The sequence below is a fragment of the Scomber japonicus genome, chromosome 19 (assembly GCF_027409825.1).
Source record: "Scomber japonicus isolate fScoJap1 chromosome 19, fScoJap1.pri, whole genome shotgun sequence".
Lineage (NCBI taxonomy): Eukaryota > Metazoa > Chordata > Actinopteri > Scombriformes > Scombridae > Scomber > Scomber japonicus.
Genome location: NC_070596.1, coordinates 14,156,540 through 14,168,662, shown reverse-complemented (window position 1 = coordinate 14,168,662; position 12,123 = coordinate 14,156,540). Strand labels below are relative to the sequence as shown.

General features: G+C 36.9%; 1 protein-coding gene across 1 annotated transcript; it reads left to right on the top strand.

Annotated features, from left to right (window-relative positions):
- Positions 1 to 299: 299 nt before the first annotated feature.
- Positions 300 to 11,829, top strand: plgrkt (plasminogen receptor, C-terminal lysine transmembrane protein). The gene is made up of 5 exons (XM_053340464.1): positions 300 to 452; positions 1,234 to 1,335; positions 9,306 to 9,436; positions 10,026 to 10,135; positions 10,794 to 11,829. Exons 2-5 carry the CDS (start codon positions 1,255 to 1,257, stop codon positions 10,919 to 10,921), a joined length of 450 nt encoding a protein of 149 aa, XP_053196439.1. The 5' UTR covers positions 300 to 452; positions 1,234 to 1,254; the 3' UTR covers positions 10,922 to 11,829.
- The last annotated feature ends 294 nt before the right edge of the window (positions 11,830 to 12,123 follow it).

Genomic DNA, 12,123 nt, shown 5'->3' with positions numbered 1-12,123 from the left:
CTGCTTAGGTTTGATGTAACATTTGCAAATGCATCCTTCTTGACTGTAATTCCTGTATTACCAGTACAGTAGGTAAGAAGTTACCATAGACTGTAGGAAGTTACCTATTTTCAAGGCGTCGCACACGACTTTTTCCCACCTGCATTCAGAGAAGACCCGCCCTACTCTTCCTCTGATTGGCTACTAGTAGTTGCCTCCGTTGGTTGGATTGGTTAGATTAAGGCATGAGAAGTGAGATGGTTTGGGATAGGGCAAGAATGTCGGGGTTAGAGCCAATCAGAGCCGGAGGAGGGCGGATCTTCACAGAATACGGGTGGGAAGAAAATAACGCGTCGCACACACTTGTTTTGATAAAATTACTTATTATTTTTGAGTCTTCGACAGTCCTGACAGTTGTGACCAGTATCCATATATTATTTAGCCATTCATTTACCACCTACGAAATACATTAGGTATGTACAAAGCTTTCATTTAAGTTAGCCAAGCCACCACAAGGTCAAAACAGAAGCTTTTGGGTGAAGCAGCATGGGAAGCTAATTTCATTTTCAGTCTTGTTAGCTCAGTGTCGTTAGCGAAATGTAAGTTAACAGGAAAGTTTAACGTGTTGCTTGCATTGGACAATACACAACGCAGTTTGTACATTAGATACTAGCAATATCGTGTACTGGTGACTAAATTACAGCTGACTGTACTGGCAGTGTACATGCTGAGGCAAATTAAGTTTAAATGTAAAGAGTTTGCTCAGAGTCTGCCCACATTATGGTGTGCACTATGTTATTATTAATAAGAACAGGACCAGAAGCAAAAACTTCCTTTATTTTTATGGCAGACCAAGAGCTAAATGTGGTGAACAGAGTGAGATATGTGGGTCATGAGGAAATATCCATGCCAGTGTTGCAAACTGTGTGCAGATGATGTTGAAACAACCCGGTAGTTGTGAAGTGAAAGTAAGGCAAAAATGAAAAAGCTTCAGGTAGCATGTAATGATGCATTCAGAGTCTTGCTCAAGCTCTCAAGATGGACAAGTGCTAGTCTTCTATAGTATTTCTCGACTAATCGAGTCATAATACTGACCTTAACTGAGCCTCTGTGTTGTCCTTGTATGTGGACCTGTGTGTCTGAAATAAAGTTACACCGGAAGTAGGTTAACCATATATGCATTGAGTATTTGTGCCTGGGAGTATATTTGCACATGTGTGGACTGCTGCATAAAATTGTGTGTTGTATTTGTAGGTCAACAGTAACAACGCCACCATGGGGTTTCTGCTTTCTAAATCGATGGATGCAAACTTTAAAAAGCAGCAAGAGTTCATGCTTCATAATTCACGGCTGCAGGTGAGTGAAGGTGCACACACTCCGGTTGTGTCAGTCAAGGCTGTAACTCCTAACACCCGATGTTCACTGTGTCATCATTTGATAAAGTAAGTTTGTTTAGCAATAGGGTTTCAATATATGACAACCTAGTTTGTTTATGATACAGAGTGGCATTCACAAATTGATCTGCTCTGTCTGTTTTCAGTCTAGCATTCATACTTTCATGAATTGAACAAGATCTTAAATAATTTGTTGATGAATCAATTATTCAATCGACAACAAATATTTTCCACATCAAATAACCGTTTTTAGTAATTTGTTAAGATGGTTGCCCCTTCTTAAACATTTTACATTTTTTCTGTCAAACATGAACATAAACGTAACATCATCGACAAAACAATTGATTAATCAAGAATCTGATTATAGATAATGTAAATAATCATTGGTTGTAGCCAACAATGTCAAAGCCAGGGATACATGCTTCACATTGAACCAATCTGTTTCCATTGAGAGACCACCCAGGTTTTATTGCACTCATTTGTTATTTTTTTCATTTAAAACAAGAGATTGTTTTTTTCTTCTTTGATTTATTTATGCCTGCAAGCTGCTGAGCAGCAGGTGGGATGTGTGACTCTTATAACACCAATGACATTATCTGACTTAGGCCCAAAAGGTTTGTTGTTTTGTTTGCCCCTTCATTTTCTCCTCCTCTCCCAGCTGTAAATGTGGTAGATTATGTCTAATATTATTCAGTAATGGCAAAGGCTTGGCAATTGAATTCCATGGCGCCCTTGTTTGGGTCATGATGATGACTCACAGGTGAATATATTGGGTGCATGATTAAGCATCACTGTAGTGGATCTGCAGTGTTTCATTTACTTACTACTTCATACTTTATTATTCACTTTCGAATTTAAATTAGTAAGAGGTAAAAACATTTTTCATATTACCATTATGAGTGTCTGCTTAAAATTACAAGCATACTTTAGCTCATCTTTTAAATTTCAATTAATACATGTAACTTTTTATATCTTGGTTGAACAAAAGACACTCAAATGTCAACAAGAATCTTTAGGATTGCTGAGCGTCAAATCCAGTTATTTTACCGCTTTCATCTTTAACATTCAAATTGTATTTTGACGTCACCAAATTGAATGGATAGATTGACCCTAGCAATTTAAGAATATCTGTGAAGCGTCTCTGTTGCCTCCCCACGCATTAAGATGTCAGAAATGATTGCTTGTCAGTGTTTTCAAGTCACATCATTCATAGCTAATTAATCCTTGCCACTCTTGCCTTGTGGACTCAAAGCATTGTGTTTGAATCATTGTGTCCAATCACTGGGTACTTGAAAATTCAATGAAGAGGAGTGAGCTCATATGACGCATGTCTTGAGGATAAATGGCAGCTCTGAAGTGATGTAAATTATGTTTCTGTTCACTTGACTGCTAATGGTGAGGTATGCTTTCTATTTGCAATCATTGAACTTGGGTTTGTATAGCTAATGGAAAACACCAGCTCACTAAATTTAATAAAAACTGTTGAATTTTTCAAAAACACACATTTTGAGATTCTGTACAGAACACACAAAATACATGTAAAACATTCATGAGAAAGGTAAGAGCAAAACACATGGAGAAAAAACTAAAGAAAACTGAGTTTGTACTCATATTTCTGTTCTTTCAAAAGGTCACACTATCACTGCACATAAATCCTATCCATATTATACTAATCTTGAAACATTTGGTCTTCTGCCTTGTAGTTATTTTAGTAAAAATCATAAAAAATCATCAGTTCAAATAGTTACAGGGAACCAGTGTGTATTGGCTAAAACAGAAGCACAGTGATCTGATTTTAGTTCAGACCTGGTCAAGCAAGACTAATCCAGTTTGGTGATTTAAACGTCAACATTTAAATTCTTTAATTGTCTACTCCAAAGTTAAATGACCATGAGTGATGTCAAAACAGCTTTAGCAGAAGGGTTGTGGCATATAGTTAAAATGTCTGTTCTATCGGAAAGGGACCAAGAATGGTACCTTGAGGAACACCCACAACTTAGCAGTGTTGGGTGGTAACACATTACAATAATATGACTTTCAATAATGACTGGTTTAAGGAAAAAAAATGTGACAATTATATTACTGTTACTAATACCAATAACACTTCACTATATTTACACTGGAGTGCTGTCTACAGTCACCGAGGATATGCTGACGCGAGCCGTTGGGTACTCAGTAAATACTTCCTGCCTGGTTGTCAAACCACAAACATTTCTCACCTTCTGTTTCTACATGTCTTAAACACAAGATGTAATGTGTGAGTGTGGAAGACTTAATTTTTAAAGGCAACTTGGACAGAGCTGATGGAAGTAATGAGTAATGCAACTTTGTGCTGCTGATTTAGTAAATTAATGTACATTCACAGTGATTAATGTGTAATTCAAACCTTTCATATCAGAATTTTGTTACTTTGACTTACACATTATACTTTTTACTTGTTGGAAATGTACACCCAGAATGATTTGTATTTCAAAACATTTACAGATAAATTTGAACTATCAGGAAACTTAGGGTATTTCAAGCATAACAGGGGCGGCATAATATCTGTGTGTGGATAAGTGTGTCTCTTTGTCATGTTGATGTCTTTCCCTCCTATCACTATGTAGACAGATTCGTGAGCATCAGTTTCCCCAAGTATTGTCTTGTTCTGCATGCGTTTGTAGCCTTTCAGAAATGTCAGTGAATTTCCCACTTACGTTTTGGCTGTGGTCTCATTTTGTCACCTTACAAGTAAACCTGACGTGGCTCATGTCTTCCTTTCACTTTTTCTTCACTGCTTTTCCCGTTACTGTCAGTTATCCTCCACCGCTTGTCCACAAAATCAGTTGGTCATCCGTTGTGATTTTGCCACTGAGAGACATGGTCTGTATTGCTCTGTCATCTTCTTACCGAAAGTGACTTTTTGTCAAACATGGATTTAAAAACTCAGTACAGTTTACTTTTACACTCAGTCTTAAAATGGAAAGAAAGAGTGATCATTAAAATGAAATGTGATAAAGATCAGAAATTGTAACATGTGGAGGGAGTAGGACCCAATTGGAGCAGAGAACACCAGGGAGCAGTTTGAAGTGCGTAGGGGGACAGGCTGGCCTATGGGTCAACAACGACACAGAGTAGGCAGCAGGTAAGAATGCCAGTAGCACTCACGAAGACGAGGTTGACCAGGCAGGAGTCTCTGAAGCCGGAGGCGGCCACACAGCCACAGGCAGACAGGAATCAGGAAGTAAACAGGCGATACTCGTGGTCAGGGACAGAAGGCTGTTGTGAGAGACGAGGTCAGCCGCAAGCCGAGTCGAAACCAGTCCGTATATAGGTACTTGAACACTTAAACATTGGAGTAGATGTACTAGCTTGATTACAGGTGAACAGAGTTAACTAATGAGGTGGGTGTGGCTGACTGGCAGGGGTGGAGCATGGGTGGGGGCGGTGGAAATTTCCCAAAGTTGCAGGAAAATAAGAGCAGAACTGTGACAGAAATACCAGACAATTAGCATTTCAAGTAGATAATATGTGTTATTGATACAACATCTTTAGACTCATTGTAAGGGCTGGGAACATCAATGCTTTTTTTCCCTTTCCTAATTCTGAGCCCAGCCATTGGTTTCCATTAGTTTCAGCACATGAACATCACCTGAGAACTGAAAAACTTCATTGAGATGGATAATACATCACAATGAAGAAACTGTATTAGGAAGGGTTATCTTTGTGAAGTAAAACAGTCAGACAATCAGGGGCTGCTTTGAAAATCTTTTTCATTATTAGGAATCTGGTAGTTTCCAGAGAGTTTAGTAACAGTTAGTTGGTCTGCTTCCAGTTTTGTGACCCATATGAATGAAGGAATGACATCACAAAAAGAGACGTCACCAGAAATCATTACACAGTTGAGGATTATGTGAATGGATGAGCGATTTCCCCTCGCTTTTCTCATTGAAAACATTAGTCATTAAAAACACCTGCTGCGTGTGGTTTCTGTTTCAGCTTTCTCTCATTTTAATGAAGCCCCCTTGAGTTCACTATTGTTCATTAATTTTGACCAGCGGACCCCGCAGCTTGAGAGTAGACACTGTTGATTACAGAAGCTGTTCCTGTGATTGCCGTGACTTTGAAATAATACTCTGTCTGTCAGCCTTTTCTCTTGAATATCACACACTCATTTACCCCTGTGGTTTTAAAAAGTTTGCCGCTTCCTTCTTCTTGCTGAGGGTAGTAGTCTGCTGTAGTCATATGTGGATTCCGAAGGAGTTTCACAACAAAAAAAACGTGTATAGATAAAGGGCTGTTCCCACATTATAAACAGGTGAGGTTTATGGTCGTCTCTTCTTTACCGATTTCACCTTACATGTTTGTTTGTTTTTAGTAAACCTGTATTTTTTGTGCACTTCTTATTCATACCATATATAAATAAACTGCATTTAATGCTTATTTTCATTATCAAGTAATCTCACAGTTATTTTCCTAATTTAACTCTTTTGGCAGTGAGCGATTGGTTATCATTGGAGGTAACTAATATCACATTTTACAGGGTAGATTTTAGACACATGAAGTTATATAGTTTTCTGACTGATGAGTTATCTGGATATATGGAAGAAACATTTAGAGGAGAGTAATTTGTGAATACACACTTTACATGTAAACTCAATAGATGTTAACTCCTGGCTGGTGGCACATTGAAAGATTACAGGAAACTTAAAGGGTACTAGTAGAACCCGTTCCATCCATTTGTTTTCTTCGTTGTGCTTCTTGCATAAAGCAGATGTTTCTGTTGTAAAATTAAGCAGCTTACATGATCAGAACTTATCATCTTTATCCAGGTGTGAAACTACTTTAAAGTTTATGAATAGATTATGTGGTATTACGGTGTATGGACTCTAGTATTGTGATTAATAGGTAGTTGGGATAATACCACGCTGAATAAAAGTGCTTGGTGATCCGACACCGATGTTCTTACTCTTACATTCTGTTGATTGAACTCTTGACAATCAGACTAACAGCATGCGTCAAAACCATATTAGATTTGATCTAAAGCCTGATTGTGCTTCATTACCTATATGCTCTTCACTAAAGGAGAACATATAATATCAAATTGAAAGTGTCGACCACAAAAGGTGTTTGATTAATGCTGCTACAATGACTTTTATTAGATTTATTCACTGGTATAAAGCAATGTAGAATGAAGCTTTTTATAGCACAGTTGAAGAGAGCTAAAATATCATTATTTCACAGCATTGTATCAAATATTTAGTCAGATGTTTTACATTTTGTTTTCTCCATCTGGTTGGTTGACAGTTCTAGTTGGAAAATGATCTTCATGGGTAGGCATACCTGTATGTGTCTATATATGTGTCCCATTCCTTAATAAAGAGTTGTGCTGTCAAGTCAAATATCAGCTGTAACTCATGACACACTGATATTGATACTGAGAAAGGATAAGCTGCTGGCTGTGTGCAAACCAGGAGACTGTCTCTCATGCCTACTATCAGGCTCTGAGGGAGGGTTGACTGGTCATCATTGTTCTTATTTATCATGCTTGACAAGTTAAGTACATTTAGATTTGGGAGTTGGTCAATATGAAGCCGACTCCCTCATAAAATATAGTGAACTGTGGCTTCTTCACAGAGGCTCTTGTGCTGTGTGCATATCTTGGAAGGATGCTCAGAATTCAATAGTAGACACAGTTTAACATTATTTCCCTTAAAATGAACATTCCCAGTTGTATACTGTTATAATGTTCGATGTCTATGTTAAACAAAGTCAAGGTTACAAAACCTAAGGTGAACATATGTAAAAATGCTCTGTGCAAGTCAAAAGACTTTAGCCTGCTCTGAGTACTCCATTTACAAAGTTACCTCTACTTCCCCATAAAACTGACATCAGATAGTTTCTGGGTGCCCACAAATGGCCGTCCATTCCATAGTCTTTGTTGCTAAGGTTGTTCAGTAGCATATATCAGATCGGATTGAAGCTCCAACACGTACAGTATGGATGTATTGAGAAGTTTATATTTCAGGTAAAGGAAGGGAGGAAGAGTTGCCTTCTTAGGGGCAGCTTCCAGTAGCTGGCCGATACGAGCAGAGGGCAAACAGCCCTAAAGAGACATAAACTCAAATGAAGTGGCACAGATAAAGAAAAGGTTAAATGAGGAGTTTTTAAAACTAAATCATGCAGATATTTACAGTTTACATTTCCTTCTTCTTACAAATGAAAAGTTGGACTCACTACACTCAGGAGTTTTGGACCTACAATTATATTCTAGCTAATTGTGTCTAATGGTAGGTAATGTTACTTAAAGTTTACATTTCTCTGTGAATAACATTATTGAATATCCTTTTTTGACAGCCTTTTGTTTACATATGCCAATGTTACACTACATTTTAGCATTCATCATTATCCTGCAGTTACTGTTACGAAAAGTTACCTAGACTCACTTTCAGGTGTTTCCTTAAATTCACTCAATGGCACAACTTCTTCCTATCATCAGATGTTTGAAACATGTTTTTATATGCAGACAGAAATAGACATTGAAGAGGCTAGTCTCTATAGCACCTATGTCATTTATTTCACTTAAGCTTCAATGCCACGTAATGTTCAGCCATTAACGCAGATATACAGAATTGTTCTTGGCGCAAATAGACAGAAATCAAAACGTTGTTTCTCCGACATGTTGTAATTTATGTCATCCGCTCACTTGAATCGTGCCGGGGTCATTTTATCCAACCTTTGCGTCACCAGTGAGTTAGAGTCACTTTCCTGTTAAGCTCATCTTTGACACATTCACTTTTTGAGAACAAAAGCCATTAAAATGAGAGTGCCACTCAGTCAGCTCAGTAGCAATTGCCATGCAGGAAGTATGTAATGTAGATGTGAGTGTGTGTGAAACAGGAAACGGCAGACAAAAGAGTCATCTGACAGAGGTTCATCAGTATGGATGCAGTGTGTCTGCCTGATAAAGTTGCTGTTACTTTTTTATTTCATTACATTTGAGCAGATTTTACATTCAGAATATTGATCTTATTTAGTGTTGCTTTGATTTCTGTGAATAATATGTACTGATCTGTAACAACATCCAGACTCCTGCATTGTACATGTTGAACACGTCCTCCCTCTAATAAAAAAACAAAGTGAAATTTATTGTGTTGTAAATTAAACATTGAATAACTGCTATTTATTTTACACAGCCCAACCCAAGCTGGATTTTGAGGCAGAGTGTAACTAATCGGAAAACAACATGCCAGCTGATTTGAATGTTTTTTCATAAATACATAATATAAATGAACATGTTATTATTATTGTTAAGACATATCCTTGCTACTTCTGTACGCAATTTCTTTTTACTTCCTGTACATCAGTTCTAGCAAATGCTATATCAATCAATCAATCAGTCAACTTTATTTATATAGCACATTTCATACAAGTCGAATACAATTCAAGTGTTTGATAAATACACAGGATGATAATTTTACATTACAACATTTTACTCTAAGATACAAGTAAAATACCAACATTGAAATAAGGTGACTTGTAAAATAATATGAATAAGTACATTAGAAAGAAAAAGCTTTAATAATATATTACTATCAGCCAATATATCAGTCTTTGTGATTTATTGGTCAGGCTATATGCTACTTATTGTGTATTCCTTCATATGTTTTTTCAGATTGTTATATGTCATTTATTGTTTTGTGTGGGGTTGTTTCTTTATGATGTTAGAAATTGTCCAACATTTTTTTATTTGCATTGTATGTATTTTGTGTTCAGTGTGGACAATGTGTGGAAGACGAGCTCCAGTGTAATAAAGAGGATCCTATTAAGATAACAGTAAATATAACCTTGTCCATATTTGGCTTCAAAGGTCTATTATGCCTGATGATGTCTTTCTCTGTGTCCTTTTGTGCTCTGTGCGTGCTCTGTGCGTGTGTGTGTGTGTGTGTGTAGATGGAGCGTCAGATCTTGATGCAGAACCAGATGAGAGAGAGACAGATGGCTATGCAGATCGCCTGGTCCAGAGAGTTTCTCAAGTACTTCGGCACTTTCTTTACAATGGCCACAGTGGGACTCACTGTAGGGTGAGTTTGTGGGTCTTTGTCACTTCTGGAAACATTACATAGACTTACATTCATTTCTTAGAGACTTACCCTAACTCAAACCTTAACCACTGACCCAACAAATCAGTGTATTACAAATTGGGGACCAGGCTTTTGTTCCCAGTTGCACAAGCTGTCCCCAGTAAATTGGTCTTTTTTCACTGCAAGTGACTTTAAGTCATACACGCACACATATACAGTAGTAATGTAGAGCGTGATCCTCACTGAACTGTGAAGTATTCACAGCTTCAGAATGAAATGAAATCACACTTTGTAAACCACTGCCCTTTACTGGTACAGCTCCATCACAGTCACATCAACTGTGTAGCACTTTAACAATCACAGTCTTAATAAATGCCACAAGCTACCTGTAGGTGGCGCTATAGCAAAAGGACACATTTACAACTCAGTAGCCATTAGTCTCACTCACTTGATATTTTGTACAATAAATCCTTAAAATCTCATGCACGTATATTACTGTGTGTATTTTTATGTATATTGTCTTTTTATCACATGTCGAGAAAGAAATATATTCAAATGTTCTCCTCTTTGTCTCTGTACTTTTCTTCAGTGCCATTAAAAGAAAAAGACCAGGAATGATGGCTCCCCTTGTTCCTCTCGGCTTCATATTTGCCTACCAGATGGACAGCGGTTATGGAACACTCATTTATCGTATGAGGGGTAAGACAAAGCAGTTACCATCATCATAACACCCACATAATCAAAGCTTTAATGTTGGACAGAAAAAATCAGATTTGTCAGTTTGCTACACATTAAGCTTCCACATATGGCTTTGAATCCTAACAGAACATAACACCAAGAGCAGCCTTTTTCTTTTCTGCCAGTTTTGCCTCAAGATGCAACATTTATCAGAGCCGTTTATCTGCTATCCACAATCATCAAAAGAATATTAAACAAAGGTGCCTCTATAATGAAAGTTAAATGTTGGTATAATTCTGCAGCACCACTGCAAATGCATAGAAATGTAATTAAATGGTCAGTCAGTCATTGATATAATAATATTAGATACTGTAGATTTGTCACCCAAAATATGCCCATTTGCTCTTTTATTCACACTAAGATGGAGACTTTTTTTGTTAAATTACTCTTTGTACATCACGTCAGACTACAGAGTAAAACCAGTTATGCTACATAAGCAGTAAAATCCTCATCTACTAACTTATTCTCATTTTCCCCATTGTGGGATCAATAAATGTATCTTATGTTATTAGTACTCCCCTCTCTCACAAACACAATAATTAACACTGATTAGCTGACACATGAACAGTTATTTAAAAAACAACATAACACAAGTATTGTTTTTCCATTACACCTTTAGGGGAGGCTGAGAGTATCATGGCGTCCGAACACGACCGTCTGGACTTACCTAACGGGACCCCTACCTTTGAAAGCATAGAGAAAGCACGTCGTGCTAAAAGCACCCTCTCCTCCTTCCTAGAGAAATAATGCGTTGGTTATTTCAGAGAAGTGAGACACAGTCCAAATCGTCCAGATGATGCTTTTGCTTAATTATGGAAAAAAAACAGTCAACTACCACTTGCCTTTTTTTGAAGATTGTGAGTCCATGGTTTGCACTAATTATTTATCATGGAGCTCAAGATAAATTAGTCTCATTATTATAAATATAAAGGTGATGTTGCTTTGTTTGTGGTTATTGTTATTGATGTACATCAGTTGCCAAAATCTTTTTTCAGCACCAGATTGCATACTTTATAAAAGCAGACTGACTTTCAGAAAACTGAAATACCAAAGTACACATTAATACTACAATTTATCAGTCGGTCATCATATCAGGTCAGGATATGTGTCAATTCCATTTATCTGTTGCAACATAATTGTCTTGAATGAATATGCCTCCACAAGTTGTATTGTTAGTCATACATTTGTCCTGATGGCAGAATATGCTTCTTAGTCTGAAGTGTTACATTCAAATTATTATTAGAGCTGAAACCATAACTTAATTGCTCAGTCAATTGACAAAAAATGAATCTGTAGCAATAATAATTGATTAATAGTGCAAAAGACATTTGAATGCATTGGGCTCTCAGAACTTGTTTTTTTCCATTTTATAAACTTAATAATCAAGAAAATATTATGCCAGATTATTAAATTGTAAAAACTACTGCTGAAATAATGTTTATGGTTAAATTTGGTGCTGATGAGCTTTATACTAAAGGTAGGGACACCACTGGGGAATCGGTATGTTATATCATTTTATTATGACAATAGTGGTCAATGGATGTAAAATATAATATGGTGCTGCTATTTATGCATTATATATTTGCCATAATTAAACTATTTTTTTGTCATGGAAACTACATTTGTAAATTCAATAAAAAGAAATATTGCCAAGATGTTTTTCCTCCAGTCAAATTTTGTGATTTGGTGCTACTTGGATGCAAAATGCAGAACTAACCTACATAAACACCTTTTTAACATTTCCTGAACACTTTATGTGGACCCTAGAAGATTTCTCCTAGATTTCTCTTTTTATTTATGATGAGACACAGTGGTAATAGAAACCCTCACAATGAAGAGTACAAGATGCCACACATGCAATGATAGTTTCCCAGCAGACCACACACACCCTTCACATTAACATATTCCTCTAATATCACTACAACAAAGAAATAACTCCAAGTACGTCA